The sequence below is a fragment of the Onychostoma macrolepis genome, chromosome 10 (assembly GCF_012432095.1).
Source record: "Onychostoma macrolepis isolate SWU-2019 chromosome 10, ASM1243209v1, whole genome shotgun sequence".
In the NCBI taxonomy this organism is placed as follows: Eukaryota; Metazoa; Chordata; class Actinopteri; order Cypriniformes; family Cyprinidae; genus Onychostoma; species Onychostoma macrolepis.
This window is the reverse complement of record NC_081164.1, coordinates 6,712,661-6,738,937: the sequence shown is the minus strand read 5'-3', so window position 1 is coordinate 6,738,937 and position 26,277 is coordinate 6,712,661. Positions and strand designations below refer to the sequence as shown.

Sequence of the window (26,277 nt, the reverse complement as noted above, 5' to 3'; positions counted from 1 at the left end):
TTGGCCTGTGCGCTTTCATATGTGTCTGCCTGGTCATAGAGCAGAATTACAGTAACTCAATTTGCGTAAAGCTTGACGGTTCACATCTGGATTTGCAACACGATAAAACGGAGCTGGGATTGAGCTAATTAACTGCAGCATTGCAGGACCTCAAGGTCTCTTACTGGTCAAACTAGCTAACCGCCAATCAGTTGTCCTCTTGCCCTGTGCGTTTGTGTAGACTGACCTTCACTTGAGGAACTCGCCCACAAAGAAAGAACTTACACCCACAGATGCACCTCCTAAGGCACTGACAGGTGACCTGCTGGCGAGCCCACATCAACAAACCCCGCTCAAACTATGATCCATCTGATATCCATCAGACTCTGAACTTCGTACGCTTAACCACACACACAGACCCACCTGCAGCCCTGCTCCCCAAAACGGGAGAAATTCCCCAATGGAAGTGCTAATTTCTTGAGCATACTGCAAGTGTTACCATTTGGAGAGTCGTTTCTTGGATCATATCACAGTGAGTTTCTAAAGATAGGAATGTGTAAGCATTGTGATATTCATCAGTTTCGAAGAGAAAAACATGACAAATTTTCAGTCCAAAGATGGAGTTGAAGCAGACTGCTATAGAGAAACGGTGGAGAGCACACCTCCTCCCCCAACTGCTGAGACTCTGTCCAGTTGTTTTGCGGAGCTCTAGTTTCTGTTATTCATGTGTTAAATCAGGCTCATTCCACAGCAAACCACAGCAGTTCCATGGGCCCCCTCTATTCACATGCTGGAGGCTGCACTCCCTTTCTGAAGAGATTTCCTCATATTAATAAATGGAACAGTATTTCATGCAGGGCAACGAAGGCCCTGTCGCTGGGGATTCCTCAGTGAAGAAACATTCCTGACAAAGTAGCTCAGAACAAGAGCTTCAGCCAAAATCGTGTTCAAGTTTCAAAACAAAAAGTGCTGGCCAAGCAATATGGGTATACATGTGCATGTATTAGAGGTGTATACATGTGCGTTAAGTATTGCTCAATCTCTCTTGACAGGAACGTCTTTGCAAATCTAGAACATGAACAAAGAGACAAAGCTGCAACAGACAGATAGTTCAGATAGTTTACGCTGTCAAATCTGGTGCAGAAAAAAATGTATTGCACTCACTGGATCACTCCGTGCACCTGAGATGAAAAAGTGCCATCTGCTCCGATGCCATGACCGCCAACCCCAAACAATAACTTCCCGTCGTCATGACTAGTGTTGGCCAGCTCTTATGTAAGCATGTGTTTGAGTTACGGTGATGACTGAAGTGAAGTTCAGAATTCTCATAACTCACTGAGACTGGCTCCAGAGCATTAGGAACATATTAAAAGGAGCTGAACCTGGCCCCCTGGATATTTTCAACAACACTTTACCTAAACATAATCCCAACCAGGAGCCCCAGGCCATATCAGCGGTGATTCATAGACAAAAATTCAAATCTTGATACTACCCCAGCAGACAGTCATCCATATGCTATTTCCCTTTCCTTTACACGTTCACACCCTTCTAGCGTGACATGCTCAAACGCAAATGTTAGGCAAGGCCTGCTGTTCAGACTCACAAGACTGCAAATCAAATTGGTTAAAAATAACCAATTGTAACTGTTGCTCATGAGAGACGTGATTCAATTAGAGTGGATGTTGCAGGCCAAATGTGGTCTGCAAAAGTAAAAATAGTCTAGTCTATTACAAGATGAGCAGTATGGTGCTCCTTTTCAACAAATTAGACATGTGCCCATTCTTGAAAAACTGCGGATCAGAAAAAACAGTTCCGTACCAGCCCTAAATGATTGCCGGTCTAGAATCAGGAGTCTGCTATCAAAGACTATAGAATACCTAAGACATGCCATTAGTATAGTTGTGAATGGAAAAAAATGCAATGCTCAATATAGGCGCTCTAATGAAGGAAGCCCCGCCTTCTGAATAAAAGAGCCAATCGTTAATCTGTAAAGACATTGCGTCACTGCAGCTGCCATTAAAAGTCTTGATTACTAAAGAAACAGTCAGCGTGTGCTTAGGACTGCATATGCACACTGGCTGGTCTAGCAAAAGAAAACATTTATGAGGTTTTGTCAAATTCATTGGTGATTTTAAATATGAAAATTAATCATAAGTTTTGGAGAATTTGATGTTTCTCCATTTAAAAAGATAGGAGCCGCACTTGCATGCCCGAGAGGCGTTCCAAAGATGGCTGCTGAGTGAAATGACTTTGCTACTATGTCAGGGAACGGGGTGCATAAAAATAAAGTATAGTCACCAGGTTAACCATCAAGTTGCCCTGTGCTTCTACATTGCTGCCTGTTTAGCCCCGCCCACCGATTCGCGCACACAGTAGGTAAATGGCAAGAGTGACAAACGCAGGTCAACGTAGAAACCAAATGATAAACTTCAAAAGTGCCAGACTGCTTCAGTAAGAACTTCATTTTACCACAGATTCGTTTACAAACAAGGCAAATTTCACACAGGATTTTCAGAAAGATTGAAACTAAAAGACGAGGCTGTGCCGACTATATTGGATCCGATGTCGCACCACACAAGTGTGAGTAACTGCTTTTATTATGTGGTAACTATTGCTTTGTCTGTTATTACAGATTGTTTAATACACTGAGTATTTATACATTTTTAACCTAATTCACAGCAGCATCCATCTATGAAGGATGTAGGCTGTCAAACATACACAACTGTTAGCCAATCATAGCAGTAGGTGTTTACTTCTGAGTCTACAATCCGCCATGCCTATTCAAACAGAGCGTTCTGATGAGGGGGGTCAAAACATTACAGGAAATAGCCTATTACTTCTAAATTATGTTTTTTTGATGTAAAAATCTTGATAACATTATAAGCTGACCTCAGAGAACAGTACAAAATAAAAAAGGCAGTTCATGACCCCTTTAACATTTGCAGTAAGTAGTAGTTCTGAACTCTACAACAACAAAAACTTCAGCTCATGATGCTCTCCTAGCAAGCTAATCTCAGAATCAGGTGTGTTAAATAAGAGAGACAATCAAAATCTGCAGAGTACTGAGTACCCAGGATCAGGACTGAAAACTACTGTTGTACATATAGGGCTATACGGAAAGTATCCAGCCATGTAATATGAAAAAGAGACATTTATCGAAGAATATACAAGATACGAAAAACTGTACATAGGACAATGGCGCCTCAGTCTCCTTCAAAGGTGATTTTAGTTTTGGGAAAAGCCAGAAGTCACAGGCTGCCAAATTTGGACTGTAGGTTGGGCCCTATGATTTCCATAATGCAGAAAACGCAGATGGGATCACAAAATCCAGTCATAAAAATGGAATTTACTGTATAATGCAGAATGACACAGAATTTGTCAAATTTTGGATGAGTAAATCAATCAAAATGCGATACGAACTGTCTGTGAATATCAAGCGACAAAAATACTATTTTAATATGAATCTTGCATGTTCTTTGCGTCTCTGTGTGAATGAATGGCTCTTGTGCACACTTTCGTTTACTATACACATGCTAAAGTCCGCATGACGCTCGTGTTGTTTTCAGCCTCTGCTGCCTCAATATATGAGTACATAATCTCAACATAATCTCCAGAACTGCTCTGAGAGTCACTTGAAGAGCATGTTTCGGCAAAAAACTCTGCACGAGACAGGCGTGTTGTCATGATGAAGCTGCCAATCACCAGTTGCCCATAGCTGTGGCTGTTTTCATCGTATTGCATCTCTCATCTCATATTTTTCATATTACATGGGCGGATACTTTCCGGACGGTCCTCGCAGTTTGAAGAGACATTAGAGAACTTGCAAAGGATTAAGGAAGGACTAATGAGGAGATATGCCAAGAAATGCTAAATGTTGAGTTGCATAAAAAACCTTCAATCAGACATCAGCATTCAGTGCTCAAGTCATTGGAAACGTGGATGCAGCCAAAAACCAGCACTATCTCTTGGTTTGTGTTGCTCACACATGGTGGTGTCTTAGACACATCCCATGGATCTTCTCTGTCAATGCTTCTGAGCTATTGCAGCACTGCCTTGCTTGTACAGACTGCTCTACACAGACGGTGGGCATCATCTGCCAGACTGTACATAACACATCTGCTCAAAGTGCAGAGGAAAGAACACTAATTACCATCATGAAACTATAAGATGTTCCATCACATGATGTTTCCCTGTGAAATGCTTTGTACACCACAATAAATGATTTACCATGATCTCGATGACAACTTGTTCTTTGTTTTGTGTGTTGTAATCTCGATACAGCACATTGTCCAAAAACCACACAATTGGACTGCAAGAATTTGGATACTTCAACTGCATCATCTATCCAGGACCCATGACCATATGGTCTTCAAGCAGACGGCTGCTGGTTGTTCAGACACTGGGCAATGCCACCAGACAGAAGTACTCCATGTGGCAGCACCAGTGACCTCTCTCAGCAGAATGCCCTGAGTCAGGCTGCCAGCCGAGATACACAATAACGTCTGGCCAGCATGATTCTTTCGAGGCCAGACAGAATACAGAGTCCACCCAGCCAGACAGTTCTACCACAGTTCAGTCTCCTTCAAGCACACAAGATGGCCTTTGTCTTCACATCTCAAACACATCTTTCAAGACGAGGAAAAATTCCTCCCCCAAGAAAACATTCAATTGATGGCGCCTGATGGCAATGAGGACTTCTCTAAGATTTTCCTCGCCCAATGTATTTTGGAGATTCACAACAAACCACTCAGGACCAGTTACATAAAGTGCCTTAAGGTATGTTGTACGTCGGTGTTGGTCAACATGTTGAGATTCAATTCCATTGTATAGCTAAATGAATTTGGCGAGCAAGCAATGTCCAGGAATGATAGTATCCTTGAGCAAGCAGGATGTGTGAGTATCGAAAATGAGAAAAGCAAAAGGGTCAGTGAGGACACGAGAGGAGCAGATAAGCCAAACACCAAACATGTTTGTTTTCCAGCTCTCTCTGCAAGGAAAGTGATGTAAAATGGTACCTGCATGCATTAGTGGACGGGACTCGAAGACATCTGTCATCAGATACAGGTCCAGTTCTGGAGCTTGGGGGTCTGTGTGCGTCTCCCACTCATGTTGGTTCTGTGTGCATCCATCTCTATCAGTCATAACTTTATTAGAGCCAGATGTTATGGGTGCCCTGTCTACTTCCAGAGCCGTGGTAATTTTATTATTACTCTAAATCACAACCCAGTGAGATCAGCCACGGGAGAAGGGGAGGGGGTCTGGGTCATGCAGGGGAAACCGGGCGGTTCTTTTAAAGGTAAGACGTTGACCCCTTCCATTACCGCATGGGGGGAGCTGCTTCCAAAGAGCAGATGGGGAGACGGGGGCAGTAAATTACACCGGTGACTGTGACTCTGTTGGGTAGAGTTTCAACTGCCGAGCCCTTACATTTGAGGACCACAGAGCTCCAGGGGTACCATATTTCAAAGATACAAGAGTCTTTCTCTTAAGCATGAGGAAGGGATTTAAAAAGTACACACACACCTGTAATAGTCAACATTAGAGTGTTGGTTTGAAACAAAGTCAACATTTTCTTATAATTGTAAGACTGGTTTAGAAAAGCATCGTAGCTCTATCTAAATCAGTTTTTCTGGTGATCGAAGCCAAATAATGTCAAATTAGACAATGCCAATAAGGACAGGTTACGCAATCTCCAAAACAATGAGCAAAACTATGCAAAGAAACCAGACAATGTTAAATATAGGATGAAACGAGGATTAAATATTTATATTTACTTTAGTATAAAGCTTAAAAGTTGGCTTGAAATAGAAACCCTATTTTCAATTCATGCATGTGTCTCTTTTTTTTTTTTTTTTAGAAATTGTAATTTTCAATCTAAAGCACTTCTGTTACATTGAAACTTTTACATTTTTGCTCATAAATATTAACGACATGATATGATGTCTGCCTCACAGTCTTAACTGATTTGGCAAATGCAGAAAAACAGTCATTAGTCATAGGAGGATTGGTGCTTCTGCATTTGCTCAGTCAACTGTTGATGCAAAAAGCTGAGCCTTTAAAGGTATAGTTCACCCAAAAATGAAGTCGTTCCAAACCCATAAGACCTTCGTTCATCTTCAGAACACAAATTAAGATGAAATCCAAGAGCTTTCTGACCCTCCATAGAGAGCAATTCAACTACCACGTTCAAGGCCCAGAAAGGTAGTGAGGACATCGATAAAATAGTCCATGTGACATCAGTGGTTCAACCGTAATTTCATGAATACAAAGTCCTTACTACCTTTCTGGGTCTTGAACGTGGTAGTTGAGTTGCTGTCTATGCAGGGTCAGAAAGCTCTCGTATTTCATCAAAAATATCTTAATTTCTGTTCCGAAAATGAACGAAGGTCTTACAGGTTTGGAACAACATGAAGGTGAGTAATTAATTTAAATTTTGGGGTAAACTAACTCTTCAAGTCATCATTTTACACAGTTGACTACTTTTTTTCTTTGCAATGTGGCCAAGCAAAACAGAACTCATAAAATGGAGAGAGTCTGTTCCTGCTCAAAGTATAAAGACAAGTGTGTTGTGATTTACTTGGTAATAATAAATTATCATTAATAAATATATGAATACATTTCAGTGTTTGACATTTTTGTTTACTTTTGCACAAACTATTCTGGATTGCCACTTCATGTCCAATGTCAACCTGTGTCCTGAAGCGAAACCAGTCAAGAGCCACTGGTCTAAATCATGGGGTTCGTAAGACTCCAGTATCTTTGCATAATCAAAATGAGAAAGAAGAGAGGGGGAAGGAGCAAAAATGGACAGCACCAATCTTTCCCACAGCAAGTAACATGAGAGACTGAGGAAGGGGTGTAAAGCCAGACAGACACCCAGACAGTGGAGTGAGTGTGTGTGTGCGTGTGGTATGAGGGAGAATGGTGTTTCTCCTGCTGATCAGACACTGGCCTTGGCACCCAGCGCTGAAAACCATGCCAATGTCGGCTGAGCAAATTCCGAGCCCCCGAGGAAAACAACAAACGGGTCTGTTGTTCGGACCCAGATTGCTGTGTGACCACGAAGGACACAGATTCCAGGTCTGTACTGACTGAACTGAGCCGGTCTCTCACAACACTTCTTGGACCTAGTCTTTTGTTAACGTGCTAACTGAATGGTACTAACTGCCTAACTGGCTTTTCTCTTCTAGATCTTCATCAATTTTGTGTTGTCACAACTTTTCTCCATCCATTTGGCTCTGGACTGTCAACAGTGAAGTGATTTGATGACAGATTTTCAGATCTGCAAGAAAAGAAACTCCTCGTTCCTTTTCAAATGGCATTCATCAAAATATGCTTTGTATAGTTACATTTGTCCCCTTAAGCAACCTTAATTGCAGCCTCTGGTCAACTTGGCACACAAGAAGGAGAGAATTATACATTATTTTTCATGTGGTTGTTGAGACAGTCATGCATTGGTTTATTCAATTTCGGTACAATAGGTCCCTACTGCCACATTTTTAATCACTTGTATTACTCTCACACTCAAACATCTCAACAGGTCCTAAATTTGCTTTTTCGTCTCATCTTCATAAAGAGCAGAGGAAAACATGGGCATAAATCTAACAGTCAACACATATGGATTCTCTTGAAATTCACATTTTTTTCAGTTTCTCCTGCGTCATATCATATGCAAGACAGAAATTTTACACTTGACCAATTCCAATTCAAACACAGTTGAGCAAAACTGAGTCTCAAGCTGTGTGCTCATAACTACATATGTTGTTTAGTGATGGGCGAAAATGTTTTCAATTTTGATTAGTCATTGGGCTGCCTGAATGATTAGTCAACTAGTCGTATCTAGTCCAATGTGGCTAAAAATCATTAAAGCTAAACATTTAAATCCAGATAAACTTCAATAATCAACCATTTAGTTGCAGGACGACTAGTTAGTCCTCCTGCTCAACCCTAATCCAACAAAAAAACTATGCTCAATCATCTCAAACTCATCTCATAACAGCAACCTACTGTAAATCAAAGTATTTACGTGCTAATGTCAAAAGACAAACTATAGTAAAAGCAATCGAGACTCAAATTTATGAAGAATAAGGCAAAGTTGTCTTATGTCTTGTCACCAGTCTGTAGTAATTTATTTAGGATTTAGTACAAATAGAAATAAAACATAATCATTCATCTCTGCAAACAACACGCCGTCTTTAAAATATCAGGTTTACTATTTTTTAGACTATAAAAGAACCTGCATACATGAAAATACCCAGCTGCACACATATTTTGGGAAGGGGGTTCCTCGCAAGGGGATCATCATATTTGGAGTTCCCTGGCAATAAAATATTTGAAAACTCTTGACATAGGTGGATTACTTAGTAACCTTAGAAGTCCAGAAATGTTTACTGGAATCAAACGCATTATGAAATGGTCATCCAGGGCAAGACAGATGATCCATCACAGTTCACACCCTGAAATTTAAAACAAAACAGGTTGATGCTGGCGTACAGGCCACTTCCATGCAAACCACATTGCGATGCAGACCTTCATTTGATACGTTTAGCAATTTATATCTGGCAAAAATGAAAAACGATCTGAACTGTCTCCACAGAATAGCATGTGCAGATGAAGTAGTATAGAGGGAGGATTGTATTTCAAGATTACATTTAACAGCAAGGCTGTTGGCTGAAGACTTGTGGACTTAATCAGCAAATGCAGCGGTGTGGCAAGTAAACAGTAAAAAAAAAAAAAATAATACTTTATGGTTTATTTATATAAAGCCTCAAAGGTACATTTAAATAGCGGTGAAGCTGAAAATCAGCTTGATGTAATTTGACACCCAAAAAGTTTTTCATAACATAATTTAACAGTGAATTTGGTTTTTAAAAAAAATGCTGGCAGCAACTTTATCCCTTATAATGACCAAAAAATATGTGACCAGTTCCCTTTCTGTTTTCTGCACAGTGGATCTTTTCTTCTTTCAAAAAATGCCCATAGGAGGTCCAGGAGATCTGATCCAGTTTGAAATCGATTGAGAGCAATTTAATGGAAAACAAGCTGGTCAGGTCCGATCTTGTGTAACCCAAGTTGTATCTCCAGCAAGGAGAGCGAGTGTCGCTGCCAACTGAAAAGCCCCATTTTGACACACATCAGTGAACTGGGATGTGTTATTCTCCAAAGGCAGATATTTACTGCTCACTCAGGACCACTTCTCAGCCAGTTAATTAGCGCTCTGTGCATTGGGTGATACCCTGCAGCCCGTGGACCGATTTCTCCACTCGGAGCAGATGTGCGCGCATGCACGTTCACACATGGACACACAAACCAACAGGCATGGTATCAGCCAAATAACACACACAGACACCAAATCATTCAGGAAAAGACGCACAGGCTGAGTAACTCAATCCTCCAAACATAAAAGTGACAAGGGGACCATTAAAATAGAAATGTGACAGCAGAGACATGCCACACATTCCGACTGTTTGCTATTACCGACAGCGACCAGCAATTCATCTTAATTTCGATGCCACTTGCTTTTGAAATGATGTTTGAAAGAATCTCAAATAGAGTAATTGGTAAAATGAATACACTCTTATGAGATGAGACAACAGCTGTAGTGTTTCCCCACACCACCAGTGTTTTGGGCTCCCAACAATACAAAGACTTATTGTCAGGAAAGCCTGAGAAAGTGGGTAAGCTGGGTGCTGCAGATCTGTGGGAGAATGTCTTGCGGCCTGTCAGTGTTTGCAAACAACAATCGAATCCTCTGAAACGGACGGAGTGTTGCCTAATGTTGTTATCATTTAAAGGGTTAGTTCACCCCAAAATGAAAATTCTGCCATCATTTACTCACCCTCATGTCTTCCCAAACCCATCAGATTTTTTCATCATCTGAACATAAATGAAGATATTTTTAAATCAAATCTGAGAGATTTCTGCCCTTCCACTGAAAGAACCAATGAGTTTTGTTCTTGTGCATCAAGTAAAGTGAGGTTGAGCGTCTGTTTATGCTCGCTGATCAATGTTTATGTGAATAAAAGCCTAAATTAAATCTGTTCATCATATAAACCGATCATGTCTTTTCAGAAGACTTGGATCAATCTCCAATTAATTTTTTGTCCTCTTTACGAATGTTTTGAAGAGTTTTAAGTTTCTCTCAGGTTTTATTAAAAATGTCTTCATTTGTGTTCCAAAGATGAACAAATTTCGTATGTGTTTGGAACGACATGAGGGTGAATAAATTATGGCAATTTTCATTTTGAGGTGAAATAATCATTCAACATTTACAATAAATATCTCAAAAGTGGTACACATTTTTGTATCTCAGCAAAGGTCTAAAGATGTGGTCGCATTTACCATTCTTCGATGACATTTTATGGGAGAAAAAAAGCAAGATTAGGAAATTTATGTAAGGGTTAAAACTTCCTCACGTGAAAAGTTCCATCATTTCTTGCCTATGAAAGTGTGCCAAATTAAAAGTTATAAAAACAATAAAAAACATAACATTAAATATGGCGGCTATGGTCCCACTGTACAGTTTTCATAAAGGCATCCATTTTTTGGGTTGTTTTTGTGTGATTTTAGCTAAAGAAACACAATTTACGATATTGTTGTCAGATTGTTGTTTATCATAACACTAATACACAGTTTTAGGAAATTTCGTTCTATTCTGATTAAAGCATATATGAGCTGCAGCTGCATGACTGGAAATAGCTGCCTAGGCCGGCAGACAACATTTTGCCTTAAAAGGACTTTGGATTTAGGAAACCTCTTAAATTCTGTCATCATTTACTCGCCCATAATATCATTACAAACCTGTACGACTTGCTTTCATCTGCTGAACATATGTGATGAACATAAACAGATATTTTTAAAAATGTTATTTTTATCAATGTAATTCATGTTTGGGACCCCACTGACTTTTACATACAGGTTTCATACAGGTTTCCATACAGGTTTGGAATGACATGAGATGACACTTGACTTGAGTGGAGTGTATGACCAGTATATGATGATGATGGGAGGTATAAAGCGAGTATTATGTTCGTTTGAGTACAAAGGGGGCGGCAGGCTTGTCCCAGTGGTTGGCCAGTATGATGATGGGAAGTATTAAGCGAGTGTAAAGTTACGGCTCGTACAGAGCGGGCGGTAGGTTTGTTCTGGCGGTTAGCCAGGGTGAGGAAGGGAAGTGTTAAGCGAGTATTGGGTTACCTCTTGTACAGAGCGGGCAGCAGGTTTGTCCTGGTGGTTGGCCAGAATGAGAAAGGGAAGCGTGCAGAGCTGCGGATGCTGCAGGGCCGAGTGGAGCTCCATACGCGCCACCTCCAAGTCCTCCTCCGACGAAGCGCTGTCCAAAACAAACACCACCCCCTGAGAGCCCTGGTAGTACCGGCTCCAGTACTTTTTAATTGAATCCGCTCCTGCAACACAAAACACATAAATTCACACCGTCAGGATCGCAGCGAGGAAGTCATAACATTTAATACACACATTAACCCCTTCGCCGAAAAAAGGTGGTTTTCCTGTTCGACATAAATCAGGTGGCGAAAACAAGGCAAATCTCTAAACAAAAAGCACAAAGAGAAACTTTCTGGCAACCGATCGGGAAACGGACTACAGCGTGTTTCGACACAGCATCAGTTCGAACATTGCTGGAATGCATTTGGTGAGGACCCTGACCTCCTTTCAAAAATCATTGCGGATATTGCATTATGTATTTTTATGACTTCAAGAACGCATGCCAACTCGCACTCTCACTTGGGGAGGCCTGTGGGAAAAGCCGTGTCCAAATGAAGAGCGCTCAACGCAACAGTGTTTCTTTAAAGTCGACCCTGAGAGCATATTAAAATGGTTTCTTCTGATGGCCAGTCTACAGCACAGTTCAAATGGGCCCACTTTTACAGTGAACATATGGTTTCTCTTGTGCACAGCAATTTGGGGGTACAAAAATGTGGCCACCAAGACACACAAGCGCAGCATGGCTTTGGTTAAAGTGAGTCACTGCGGGGCCTGTACCCTAACCGTGAAAAAACAGAGACCAGTTTGTCTATACCTCTCGTCCTTGTGAGTCTCCCGAATGGAATTCGTCGTATTAATTACTAGCATGCCTGGCGCGCATCATATCCTATGACAAGGAGTGCTAAAAAGTAGCGTTATTTCTCAGTTTTCATCTCGAGGCATGAAATAATAAACAGAATGCAATTCCAAAAGGTGGCGTCTTAAATCAATGCCAGACAGTAATCGACAGCTTTATTCAAAGCTCTTGAAGTTCGGCCAAGACGTATAAGCTGTTTGCTTGACACTAAGCAGCTGCGCGATCCTTTTTTCCCTTCGCTAAACACACTGGACGCGAGTTTAATGGTTCCACTTCCAAACTTCTAAGCCTTTGTCACACCACAAATTGAGCTCTTAGTCATGCCTCGCCAAATTATCAGCACTAAAACTGTTCTAGAGGTCTCGGTTCACGTTTGGAACAGACTCCACCTATCAGACTGAGTTTCAGAGCTCGCCTCCCCGATATCATTGCTGTGTATGATGTACAATGTAATACTTCCAGTTCTCATTAGGTATTATCCATTGCGGTATTCGGTAACAGCTTTCCAACCGTTGACATGCAAGCCTGACAGCAATAGCACACGCTGGCCAAGGAAATAATAATGTTTTTTGCAGATGTTTAGACAATTTGTGACTCACAATAAATATTTGGGATCCTCACAGACAGGCCATGTCCGAGGCTGACTCATCTAATTAACAGGCGTTTGATCTGCTGTTGCCATTTTATCAAGCACTATTAACGCATAATCACTCAGCCTGATATTTCTTTCCTATATGGCCTGGCTTTTCCAAAACACAACATCCCATCAGTCTCAAATGTGCATCAACACTTTCTTTGTGGCTTGACTTTTGTATAGTTTTACTCAAAGTCTCCATCTACTGGCTGTGAAAGTAAAATCAAAACGCTGGGAGGTCTTGGGCCTTGAAAAGCAGCGGTTTACTTTCATTTCAAATGCATAAACATGTGCATTAAGACGAAAACAATGTGACGGAACAAAACAGCATTTATCAGCAACGGGCCGGTGCATTACAATCTCATGTGATAATGCAACTAAAGCACATTTTCGCAGAAATCATTACATCATGGCTGTGGTCCAGAGAAACAAAGAGAGAAAGAGTCTGCTAAGTGCTTTCAGATGGTCGCTGCGAGATGGTAAATGTGAGCATGTGGGGCTCCCTTCTCTGGTGCGTCTGTCAACCTGGCAGATCGCACAGGGTGTCATCGTGACACTGATGGGAAATGCACGCAGACAGCGCGGTGCTTTGAACGTCTCCTGGCTTCCTGACATCACTCACGCAGACCCAAAACACGGGCCAGACGGGCAGACCAAGCAATAACACGCGAGAACAGTAAACCGTCTCGATGGCCGCGGCGGAAACGGCGGGAGAGCCAGCGTGTCAAGCCGGCACACAACCTCCATCAATAAAGTGTGACATGAGCCTTCCGCGTCAGGTTCAAGGTTAATGTCCCAGCCGTAACCCTAGACTGATGTTTTTGGGGAAAAAGAGGTCGCGCTCCGCAGGCCCCTGACACTGAGCTGAACTCGTTGGAGGTCTGGAGGAAAGGTTTCCAAAGTGCTTAAAAGGAAAACAGGACATAATTATACCGCTTTTCAAGGAGAATTCAGAGGTTCATCAATTTCTAGGCGATCTCCCATTGTGGCCTGTTTCTCAGTTCCTCTGTTAAAGGATTAGTTCACTCAAAAAATAACTTTTGAAGAATGTGCTGGTCGCTCTTTCCATGCAGTTGATATTAGGGTGGAACAATACACCTGTGTCATGATACACAATACTAATTTTGCAATATGATACTCTGACTGTACTTTAAACAAAGCCAAAACGGATTTTGATTTTTTACAATTACTTCATATTCAAGACGTATTATAAATAGCTAACAAAAAGTATTGTTCATTAACCAGAAAGACATTTTCCCGCTTAGCTAAAAATACAGAATTATGTGAAGGACATTCTGTCCCTGATATGTTTAAAAAGTTTTAAATATTGTGTTTTATTATTAAATTATTCATAAAAATAGAAGCTCAAATGTGTGAGCTTCTGGGTTTACTATATTTGATATGCTCTTTTTGTGTGTACTGATCACTATTTATATGAGAATAAACATTTTAAATGAAATCTCTGAAAACATGAGAAAATGAAACATTTATTTTTGTATTGTCACCATCCATGATGCATATTGTTGTATTTTTGTATTGTGATATATTGTGACACAATATATCGTTACAAACTAAATGATTGAAGATTTCTGGCACGTGTCATCAGGGAGATGTCTGTCATTTTCACAGGAGGGTCTTGACATTATGATGTAAAAATGAAACGTGCATGAATTATTCACAATAAGATCTACTGTATAACATGCATTTGCAAAACAGATGGGTTAATTAGATTTCATGTCAACTTTTTTTGTTTGACGGAAGTACATACTTCTTTTTTTTTTTTTTTGGTGACGGAAGTTCAGAACAACATCCAAACAATTTTTGGGGAACCTATTCCTTTGAAAAGGTGACATTTGCTTTTCTATAACAGGCTTCAATACACATGGCCTAGATGGAAACGCCCCTGTTTAATCTCAGTTTTTTTCCTCCTCACCCATCTAGCCCTCCCTTCCCCTCGGGTTCCCTGCATCCTCAACACCCTCTTATTCTTGTCATCACTCACTCATTTTAAAGACAGATTCAAAGCCTCAGCCCATCGCTCATACAAAAAGGGAAACGCGGGCCAAGATGGCTCTGGGTTCATTGAGCGAGTGACATCTGAAACATTTCCTTTGCGTGCCGCATCCAAGCACTGGCGCTTCCTGGGGTTCAATTTACCTTGAAGAGAAAACTATTAGTCATCAAAGAAATGAGTTTGTGTCCTTTCTGGTCGGGCCCTCGTGTAACATCTGTGTCAAATTACATCTTCGTCATGACATGTCAGGTGATGTGTTGCCAAAGTTTACTTTTCAAAAGATCACACGTGAAATAATTGTGAAATAACAGCTTAAAATGTTACAGATGTGTCTGCAGATATACGCTAATGGGTCAATTACATAATGCTAATTTTTTGTCTGGACTGATTAATTTACTCATACATGCAATGACTTGAACGCACTTCTTACACTACTATTCAAAAGTTTGGGGTAGGTAAGATTTTTCTTCAGCAAGGACACATTAAACATGTCAACAGTGAGAGTAGAGACATTCATGATATATTTCTATTTCGCATAAATACTGTTCTTTTGAATTCTCTATGAATCAAGATACCATAAAAATGGAAACTGTTTTCAACCTTGATGATAATAAGAAATCAGCATATTAGAGCGATTTCTGAAGGATCATGTGACACTGAAGACTGGAGTAATGATGTTGAAAGCTTTTCTGTTTTTACTGTATTTTTGATCAAATAATTGCAGCCTTGGTGAGCATAAAACCACACATTTTTGAACACAAGTGTATATGACAAAATATTTTAAGAAAACTACTTCACTGCTTATTAATATAAACGTGCACAAAAAACTAAAATAACAATACGTCTCTTAAATATCAAATTATTTGACCTTTTCGGTACAAGACACAAGGTCTGTTGCACAAATGTTGTAAAATGTCATGTGGTGTGACTCCCCAAAAACAATTGTTTATGAAAAACATATAAAATGTCATGAAACTTGTTTTCATTTGATGGTTAAAGATTCATTTTCTAAGAACTTGGCATCTGTGTTTTAAATATTTTTTAGAAGACTTTATTTGTCGTGATTTTATATTATTTGTCATTGACCCATAAATCAAAAAATAAAAATAAAAGTAGTATTCTCAAGAACAACAGAGAGCATTTACCTCCGAGTTCCTTGACATTTAAAATGGCATTCTGGAACGGGACCGCTTTAATGCTAAAACCTGCAAATAAAAGTTGAACAAGATTAACAACCGCAGCCATGAGTATTTCATAAAAGGAAGTCATTAAAACACCTTCATTGCTACACTGACCGAGATTTAATCACTTTAAAAGACAATCACGAGGCAAAATCTGAATACAAGGGAAAGCGTATCTGAAGGCAAAGAGGAAGTGCAAAGATCTGTGTTTGTGTTTGCAGGACGGGTCTGGTATTGCTCTATGATGGTGGGCTGACCTGTGGTAGGGACGATGTTGTCTGTTGCCTCACTGCAAAGTCTGGAGAGCAGGCTGGTCTTCCCAGAACCCGTCAGACCGATACAAACCACGTCATATTCTGGTCTCGGAGGGGGAGGTCCTTTACAGCAAAACGTCCTGAAACACTGAAGACGGGACAAAGAAGGGGAAAGGGGAGGAAGGAAAGTAAGAAAAGTTACAACAATTTAGATACAAACGTCCCCCTCATGTTTGTGTTTATGCGTTTTTTGCGACTGGCGATTCTTCGCGAGAAAGGCTGTGGGTGTATGCGTGTGTCACTCTAGAAACAGAAACACATCTCAAAGACATCTGACATCTGTTGACACCATCTGGTTGAGGAAAAGTTACTGCAAAAGAAAAAAACAAAGTCTACCGCACAGTGCCTCCATTGAAATCATATGGGCCGAAAGTCACCACAGTCTTCTGGGATAAGTAAGCACCCCTATATATTTCCGCCAAAAAAAAGCCCTGTTTTCTGTAAGCCGCTGTCAGAGCCCTTCGGTTGACGTCATGACATTGAGTGATAAAGCAAATAAAAAATTGCTCAATAAATTTCAACAGAGCGGAGTAGAACTAACCACCAAAACACACACACACACAAAGAAAGCCCATAATACTGCTTAAACCGATCACATCAGATCAAACGCTTCCTACTATACGGTCTACACAAGGAAGATCAAAGCATGTTTGACATGCATATTGTGTGAGGAGGAGGCATTGCATTGAGTAATACGGTCAAGCCCCTTTCGAGTAAAAACAAACCGATATTTTGTATTATATTCTTCCCTTCCTGTCTGATTTTTTTTTTGAGTTACAAAGTTCATTTCACATCTGAAGGTCTTTATCTGGTTGGCTGTGTATAGCTGTATCTCTAAACAGAGGCTCATAATAACATAGCATCCTGACCCAGATAGACCCTCAAAAGTGACTGACTTGGACCTCTTCATAGGCCAAAACTCAAAAAAGATGTTGTTAAGCCAACGAAATGAGACTCTAATGAGCATAGAAATACATAGCACACTAATATTAGGGGAAATAATCAAATTAAGTCGATTTTTAGCAATTCCTTTTTAAACATTTACATTTTTTCACTGAACTTTTTCATGCTATGCATTCTGGCATTGTGTGAAGGAAAAACGCCTACTTTTTGGCTACAATGTCTTAAATTGCTATCTAGGTGCATGGCTAGAGTTTTAAAATAAGTCCCTTTGACTGCTGCTTTTTAGAAAATACATTTCAATCAATCGGTACTTAAGGTGGCAATACTTATTTTTAAATGTCTGCATCAATACTCAAAAAGTTGGATATAGAGTGCAAAAGTGCCGCCCACTTTTTCAGTGGCCTTGGTACTGGAAGCATCTTTCCCATAACGATTTAAAAAAAAAGTTACTATTAAAGAGTTATAAGTCATGAATCAAACAAACCATCTACTTGGAGAATCACAACATTACAAACTTTGATTTGAAGCAATAAAGTATTTGAAAATCTTAGAAAAAAGCTTTAATGAGGAAAAGAACTACAAAAGCTACAACAATCCCACGAAGCAATGCGCAATAAAAAAAATGACAATGTAAAACTATTCATCTACAGATGTTGATTATATAGAAATAATATATTTTAAGTTTATAGCAAAATATGGATATATATTTTAAGATTTTGATTCTCTGATTGGTAGAGATTTTTTTTTTTTTAAGAATCATGGGTAATGTAGTTTCTGACCAGCATTCCCACTGTTAGACAATTAAAAAAAAAAAACAATCTTGAAATAATGCAAGCTATTGGATTCAACAAAAGAATACACCATTGATTAACAACCACATAACTCACGACTTCTAAATTTCCATATAGAGTAAATGAATGGGAGTTTTACTTCTAGAACCTAACAGCTGCGCTCTGACAATTCATCCAACTTCAACTAACTTTCTGAATGAAATCCATATGTCTGCTATGCTATGAATTGTGCTCTGAGTGATTAAATCACACAATGTGTGAAATCAAGCAAGAAAGACTAGTCTCTAAATGAGATTATGAGAAGTGCCACTGGAACATGTGACACTCAAGCAAACACTGGAATATGTAGAGGAGGGTAAACCGTGACCAACACAGTGAGAAATCATGACAGTCTATAAATTATTTCCTTTATTCATACATCATAAAGCCTGAACATGTGACTGCGAGGAAACTATGACTATGGGGGGGTCACAGACAGATTGTGAGTACAGTTAGCAAATGCTGCCCTCTGGTGGACACACAGAGCTTTAAACCAATCAAATATAATGAGAACATAGCGGTCGAGCTTTTGCCCGCTTATAAATGCCACAACATGCTGTGGTCAACAGGCATCTGCCTTCACTGACGGCCATTCAAAAGTATCCATTTATGCTGATCAAATGCTTTTGCAAGCAATCTAAATATGTTACAATATTATGACAGATATACCAGCAGCCATTGTTTTCGGAAGGCTCTGAAAGACATGAAATGAAATGTGGACTGAGTGCCCATGGGCAACATTTTTAGACTATAATTTTGCTTTTGAAAGGCAACAAGAAATCTGAAGTGATCCTATTTACTGATCATATTTAAATACATACCCTTGGTCTTTTTATGCTTATTGGGTCTCATCATTTACCATTATTCCACAGAACAAAAATGTTTTTTTTTGTCCAATGAATTGTACTGATGGTGGCTGATGTCAACCATCTTGTTTTCCAACCACCTGATGTAAGGAGTCTTACTTTTCACAATCCAGTCAATTCCCAATGGGTAAAATCAAGTCTCGCCCTGTATTGTTTTTCCCAATGAATATCCTGCTATTCTCGGAAATACTTCTCTGCTGACATAAACCAAGTCCAAGCAAACAGGGAAAATAATATTACTAGATTTTCAAGTTTTTTCTGAAGGAAAAGTGTGTCTTAGTTCTCTATTAAATAGAATAGCCAACATGATGCTAATGTGTTTTGGGCTCTGCTTTCTAGCCCAAAGTCAGTGGCTAATATGTCAGTTTACTGTGTTAATTTTGTGTGGTTATTTAAAGAAAAAGCAAAACGGGGGAGGAGGGGGGGGAAGAGCTACTTTTACATTCAGCAATAGTTCATTTTAAAATGTTTACACTGTTCTCTTCAAGCAGAATAAACCAGGCATGTGATGTATCAATTTTCTGAAGCCATGTAGTTTTAGGTGAACTATTCCTTTAATACTACCCATTATTTGTCACCTGAGTACAACAACTGCCCCGCTTTCTCTCAAAAAGAGAGAAAAACAAAATATAGCTTGCAGGGGTCCATGAAAACATTACCTCAAAACTGATATGCTTTTGGATGCTAGAAGCACTTCAACAGACACAAGATGGCAGCACTAACAATGCTCCTGTTCAAACTGATGTTCTTCAGTCTTCTGAGGTGTAATAAAAAGATAAACATGCAAAGTATTTAGTCAAGACTATAGCCGAAGTAATCTTTGTAGGATTGCATAAGTGCTCTATCATGCAGACCATCATCTTGGGAAGGAGACGGTAATGCATTTTGAAGTAAAACAGGTCAGACCTGTAATTGGTGATCTAGGTTTCTAAACAAAGGCAGTAAGTACATATGCAGTGGTGTATTTTGAAGAATTTGTTGCTTAGAAATGGAAAGCTGCTCTGATTGTCAGCATGCATGGGGATGTGCACAGGTCCTTAATTATGGTTTGAAAACAATTAATAAAGTGTTACCAAATTGAAGTCTAAACTTACAAGGGTCAATAACAAAAAGTGGTAAAGACAAAAAAGGAACAACCTTCAAAAATGTGATTTAAAACGTACATTAATTTGGTTCTAAAAATCTATTCTTTTATATAATTTTCAACAAGGGTTTACATTTAAATGGCTTTTTAATTTAATATACTAATATGTAATATAGTAATGATTTTATTTTCTTGTACCTTCCTTACATTTTTTTCATTATTTTCGAAATAAAATTTCAAATATATTGTGCAGAATGACTCGGATCTTAGTTTTATTAGAAAATAATTACAATTACAATCATTTTCAATAATATAACATTTTCTTAAGAATCAATTACTATGCAAAAACATACAAGTAACAACAATAGTACTGATAAAAATCATATAAAATCTTTCAATTTTATTTAATTTTATTTCCAGGTGAGACCTTTTTAAAAAAGTCTTTTAGCATATTTTCTGAGTTTATAATGTCGTCTAATATCTTTTAAAATTGGACGTTCTATTAAAATATGCTTTACACTCAAATAATTCTTACACAAGTCACAAACTGGTTTCTCTACATGATTGCATAAAGGCAGATCTGAATGTGAGCTTACAGTGGATTGTATGAAAAGGGCAGAGTTAGAGTAAATGAAAAGATTTGAGAAATTCGGCATAAGTCACCACAGAGAAGAATTATGTTTCACAGGAAGATCCATGACATTGATTAAAAATAATTAAGTCAAAAAAATAAATAAATAAATAAAAATAAACAATTAAACATGCATGAATTAATCGGTCACAAAAATACCAGTAACAAATTCAGAAAATTTCCATTTTATGTCATTTTTAAACACATTCATTCATCAAAGAAACGACGAGTCATTGCATTCATGAGTTGAATTTTAAAAGTATTTTTGAAGTGTCGTGCCAATAACCAACAAAATAAGACCAAAAGTGGAAGTTGAGCTATTGTTCAATGGCATGCGAGTATCACAAGAGTATAAACACACGCGCTTCACCCAGTTAATCATGCATAGAGCAAATTACACCATCATTACAACGTCAATGGACTAATCTTTACACAGGTAGTGCAGGTGACTATCCTGATACATCACTGATAATCACCATAGGCTTCCACAACAGTACAAAGGGCTATATCCACAAGCCAAAATGCAGACTAATTCTGGAGGTCCAGTCACAATGGACTGTGGCTGGTTTTGCAAGCTCTGCAAGGCTCCAGAGGCATCTTCATCTAAGTGGAAATAGCCACCCATGCCAATGATGCCCATCTTATTCTACATTGCTGTTATGATAGTGCTTCCAGGTAAACACGGGCTAAGCCCAATGCCAGCTGGAAAGGCCAACAACAGGAAACAGGAAGGGTCTAAACTGTGATTGATGCCACAATCAGAGGACTGGGAGGAAGAGGTAGTCCCATGCCTGAAACGCACTAGAGACAGGCTGGCGCACAATAAAAGCAAGCGGCACCTGTTTGTTCTAAGATAAAGGTAAGGGAAAGTGGAAAAATCATATCATAGATGCAAGGTCTGAAAGACACAAGCAACTTCAAGTTGACAACTTGCTTGGCAAATGTTTAAGACTCAAAAAAGATTAAAGGGATATAAAAAGTCGAGATTTGCAGTGGAAATGCTGATTCCCTGTAACCTAACAATATTTTCAGACATTATCCAGTTAAAGGAATATTCTGGGTTCAAGTTAAGGTCAATAATGCAAAGATACATGCAAAGTTTGCTCACAAAAAAATGTTGGGTTAAAAATAACCCAACTATGGGTTGGTATAGCACCTTCCCATCTATGGATCAATGAATTGGGTTAAAATCCAGTTGGGTTAAAAGTTACCCAACAGTTGAGTTAATTATTTATATTAATTCAGAACTTAATAAAACTACATTATAAAACTACAATTTTTTTTTCAAATACATATTTTGTTTATTTAAATATGCAAATAATACATTTTTAACAAATATTTTGAAATGTAAAACATTTTTAGTAAGTACTGTAAATTCATGTTTACAACATAAATGTACAAGAATGTGTAAAAATATTAAATTCAAAACACAAAAGTGCACATACAACTAACATATTTTCCAGAATTCAAAACCAACAAATGCGTATATTCAGACAAATATATATTATATATATATATATATATATATATATATAGCTCATATTCATTCATATCAAAACATACACAAATGTGCAAATACAGTACACAAATAAAACAAACATAACATACAAAGACATCAATAAAAAAATAACCTGCATAAACAACAAATAAAAATGTTCAACTGCATAAACAAAATCTTTCCTTGTCACACAATTTCTGAAAGCTGACACTCAAACAGCAGAAGCACACACCAAATCTGCAAAACCATACACTAATTCTCAGCCTTTGACTCAGTTTTCAATTTCATAAAACACTTTTTGCAAAACACAACACACAATTCTCTATGTAACACACAACAATTGAACAGGAATTAATATTATGGCAAAGGTGTTTGCTTTTGAGATGTGTTTGTGATATTTTGAATGCAGTGCTTCATTTTGCAAGCGATGTGAGGCATTTGCAATTCTTGGATTTGTGTGTAAAGCTTTGAAAAATAAATAGGCAACGTTTTGACAATGTATGTAAGTAGTTGAAAAAAAATGTAATAATATTAATAATAATAATAATAATAATAATAATAAAAACAAATCTGCTGGCTGCTGGACCGACTGATGATCAGTAAAATAAAAAGGTTTTACTGATCACCAAATAAAAATTTTTTAAGGAGGAGGCAGTGTGTTGAAGGAAATCTTGGAATATTAAAGATTGTGCTGCAAAATCTCCCAAATGGGAGCAAAAGGCTTTGGGTAGTTGATGTCATACACATAGAAAAGTTTGCAACACAGATCCACTGCTTGTAGTAAGGCCTTCTGTTCCATTGTCTCCCCGTTGAAAGTTCTTGGAATTAGTACAGCAATGCTGGTGTCATCCCGTAGTGTAAAACATTCTTCATCCACTCCTTCCTGTGATAAGATGAAGCAGAAGAAACATTTTACAGATGAACTTGTAAACTAGTTAGAGCTGCTCAATAACCGCAGAAATGTCATGAACTATTATTTTTGTCAATACTGAAATCATGATTATTTAGCATGATTACTGGTAGGCGTTATGAACAGCGTTATGAAGTCTTTCATGAAATTAGTCATTTTAAATATCAGGGAAGTTTCATAATTATCAATACTTAACCAAAAACTAGTTCTAGGTTAACTCATGTCACACTTACATATTTGACTGATTTGGTTGTTAAGTTTGGACTTGTAAGGAGGAATAAAAGTACACCGCTGTGAATAAAAGAAAGCTGTGCTAGATGGAATGCGGCAGCAACACACTAATCATTTCACCTCGTTTATCTTTTTTCATAATTGTTGGAAGTCATAATTGAAGTTGAAAACCTACACTACCAGCCAAAAGTTTTTGAACAGTAAGATTTTGTTATTTTTTAAAGAAGTCTCTTCTGCTCACCAAGCCTGCATTTATTTGATCCAAAATACAGCATGTAGTCAACATGAAACATTAGCATATTGCCCCGCCCACTTGTTGCACGCGCAGACCCTGGAAAACTTGAACCCCTCCCCCCCTCTGCTACACTGCACTGTAGCGGATTCCTGTGGATAGCATCATGTCAAGAAGATGCTGTGCTCTGCACTCTGAGGGTAAACCTGATACTTTGCAGCAAAGATTTTCAGCCTCCTTTGACATTTTGATACAGTTCCCACACGTGCACCTAAATAAATTCAGCAAGTAATTAGACTGTCACACATATACGTCAAAGTGCCATAAACAATACTGTCACTTACCATTGAGACAGTCGCTCCAGTCGTGTTTGCGTTTGACTTTCTGGTTCATCAGCAACTCTGGATGCTTCCTCGTCAGACTTGGGCTCGAATTGATAAGGTAAAGAAGCCATGTTGTATGTTCATACAGTGTATAAAATTATCAACACCTGATAAGCCATAAGCCATAATCCAGTAATGGTGATGGGCATTCCGTTTCCAACATGCGCTGCATGCAGTAGACCAATCACAGACTGGGTCATCGGACCAATCACCACAGATTAGCATCACGCAAAGGAAGGGTTTGGAAAAATGAATCGTTGAGCTAATGGTTTGGGAGTTGTTGAGCAAATAAGGTAAAAATAAATGCATATTATAAGACAATGAAAGTGTTTTTTGACCTTCCATGCATGTCAACCTGCTGTTGGGGACTCCTAAAACCAAAATATACCCTTACAGACCACAACATTTTCAACATAGTATATATTCAACTTCTTTGCAACGCAAAACTTAAAACGACTATAAAAATGATTTTAACAGCTTTACATATCAAATTATACAAAAGCTTCAACAGAAAAAAAAAGTATTTAAATGCTTTTATAAAAATATAAGTGTCCGATTTCTGCTTTTAAACCCTACATAACTGGCCCATTTCCTTGCAAGTTACTTATGGTTAGTGTCTCATCGTACCCTCAATTTTTGCTTATCTCAATTTTAAAGTAAGGATTAAAAACTGTGGCTAAACAGTAAACTGAGAACTTTCACTCGGCCTCTCATGCTGATTCATCGAGGTGATTGGATACACTGTGAATTTCTTCCATATAGTGGAGTTCTGAGTCAATAGAGCGCATGGGGATTTGCACAGTATTAAAACTGCAGCAGGATAAAAGGAAGGGGCTCAACAATGCCCAGCTAAGCTGGAGCTCCCCCCGCTGCTCCTGCTCTGATGCTGTTAGGCTATAAATCTCCACCGTTACCCCTCCTTCAGCATTTAAACATGTTGAATAACAGGCTCCATTTTCCAAACATCAGATAGAACACTTCAGATAACAACACTATTCTCAGCCCTTAAGAACCATCAAACAATCACATCATCCATAAGGTCAAGCTGTGCTCTAAATAACCGGTGAATGGGGATTTTATTTAGACTTTCCGAATAGCGAGCGACTGGCCAGTGAGAGATGGCTTGAGTTATGGTCCCAGAATCTGGAATGGCCGGGGCAGCCTGAAAACCCAGTGCACTGGGAGCTCATACAGGAAGTTTCTTTTTGTTTTCCTATTCCGTGATGATTTACACCCAGTTCCCACCTTTGATGGGCTGTATTTGGAGTGGTATCCTGTTTGGTCTGACGAGGCTTCCAATTCCCAGCAGCTCTTGGGTCCCACTAGCCATACTGGATTGTGGGATATTCCCCGCTCGAGAGGAACTCTGCGACCTGACTGCCACATCCTGGCTTATCAAAGCACGGAAGTGAAGCGCGCAGAATACATGGATAGCGTCTCCATTCCAACACCAGCCAGTCTCCAATGTGGGCCGCCGTCTGCCAGATTTGTCGTCCAACCTCTCATTGTACCATACAGAATGAACTGCAATGAGACCGGTTTTAAAATCATGACTAGTCTAGTACTGAAAAACACAACACATATTGCTGGATGATTTCTTACTCAATTCTCTGTAGGGATAAGTCATGATGGTCAACTAGTCATCCAACAACTGACTAGTTGGTTGACTTTGGCATGCTGTTTAACTAAACACAAGAATGAATGTTATTTTAACACTCGCATTAAACACATCTGATAAAAAACAGGTGACCCCAAAACCAGCCTAAATATGCAGGGCTTAGGGTTCAGACCAGTTAATGCGCCTTTCTGACAACCCTCCAATTAGTTGAATTTGAATAGATGTAGTTTGCACACTCTGAATTCTCTAAAACTGCAAGCAAGACCAGAAGACTGTCGAGTCCAAGTCAAGACAAGTCAATATGCTCCAGAGTCTAAGACCAAAATATGGTCTTGGCCCTTGAATCCATGTCAAAGGTCTTGGTCTTGTTGGACCATGCATGGACCATGAATACATGGACTTGAACTCAGACTGGAGAATTTGTGGTCTTGGTCTTGTTGGAGTCCAACAAGGGCAAGGCCACAAATTCTTCAGTCTGAGTTCAAGACCATATATTTATGGTCTTGGTTCTCAAGTCAGATAAGACCAAGACCTTGGAAAAAGACTCAAGGACCAAGACTATACCTTCATGGTCTTGTCGGACTTGAGACTTGAAGACCAAGACCAAGACAAAGCCCATAAAAATATGGTCTTGGACTCAGAATTGGATACCAAGCCCATAACCATATTTTTTATTTTCTTAGACTTGATAGCATGTGGACTCCTGAATAGCGCTCTACTCGTCTAGTCTCACTCCTGACTCTACTACAACAATGTGTATCTTAATATCAGTGTATTATATGTTCCCTGAATATAAAAAACCCTAGATTTTGTGAAAAACTGAGGGTATTAGCATTTTCTGAGACAATCAAATGACCTTGTTTGGCACCAACAATCTTTTCACAGTCAAA

At 39.0% G+C, this 26,277-nt stretch overlaps 1 protein-coding gene and 1 long non-coding RNA gene across 4 annotated transcripts in view; both read right to left on the bottom strand.

The window, feature by feature from the left end:
• arl15b (ADP-ribosylation factor-like 15b) overlaps positions 1 to 26,277 on the bottom strand; it is a 46,164-nt gene that overhangs the window by 9,823 nt on the left and 10,064 nt on the right. For 2 of the 3 annotated variants that reach the window (XM_058788548.1, XM_058788547.1), the window contains exons 2-4: positions 16,145 to 16,289; positions 15,852 to 15,911; positions 11,176 to 11,384 (exon numbers count right to left, since the gene is read on the bottom strand). In XM_058788548.1, coding sequence (XP_058644531.1) covers positions 11,176 to 11,384; positions 15,852 to 15,911; positions 16,145 to 16,289 — 414 coding nt within the window. The remainder of the gene's footprint in view (positions 1 to 11,175; positions 11,385 to 15,851; positions 15,912 to 16,144; positions 16,290 to 26,277) is intronic. The other variant, XM_058788549.1, reaches the window with a different exon arrangement.
• LOC131547846 (uncharacterized) lies at positions 22,004 to 25,835 on the bottom strand. Its single transcript, XR_009273033.1, has 3 exons — positions 25,372 to 25,835; positions 23,731 to 25,293; positions 22,004 to 22,896 (listed from the first exon to the last, which is right to left on the bottom strand). It is a non-coding gene; the product is annotated as an uncharacterized LOC131547846 (long non-coding RNA).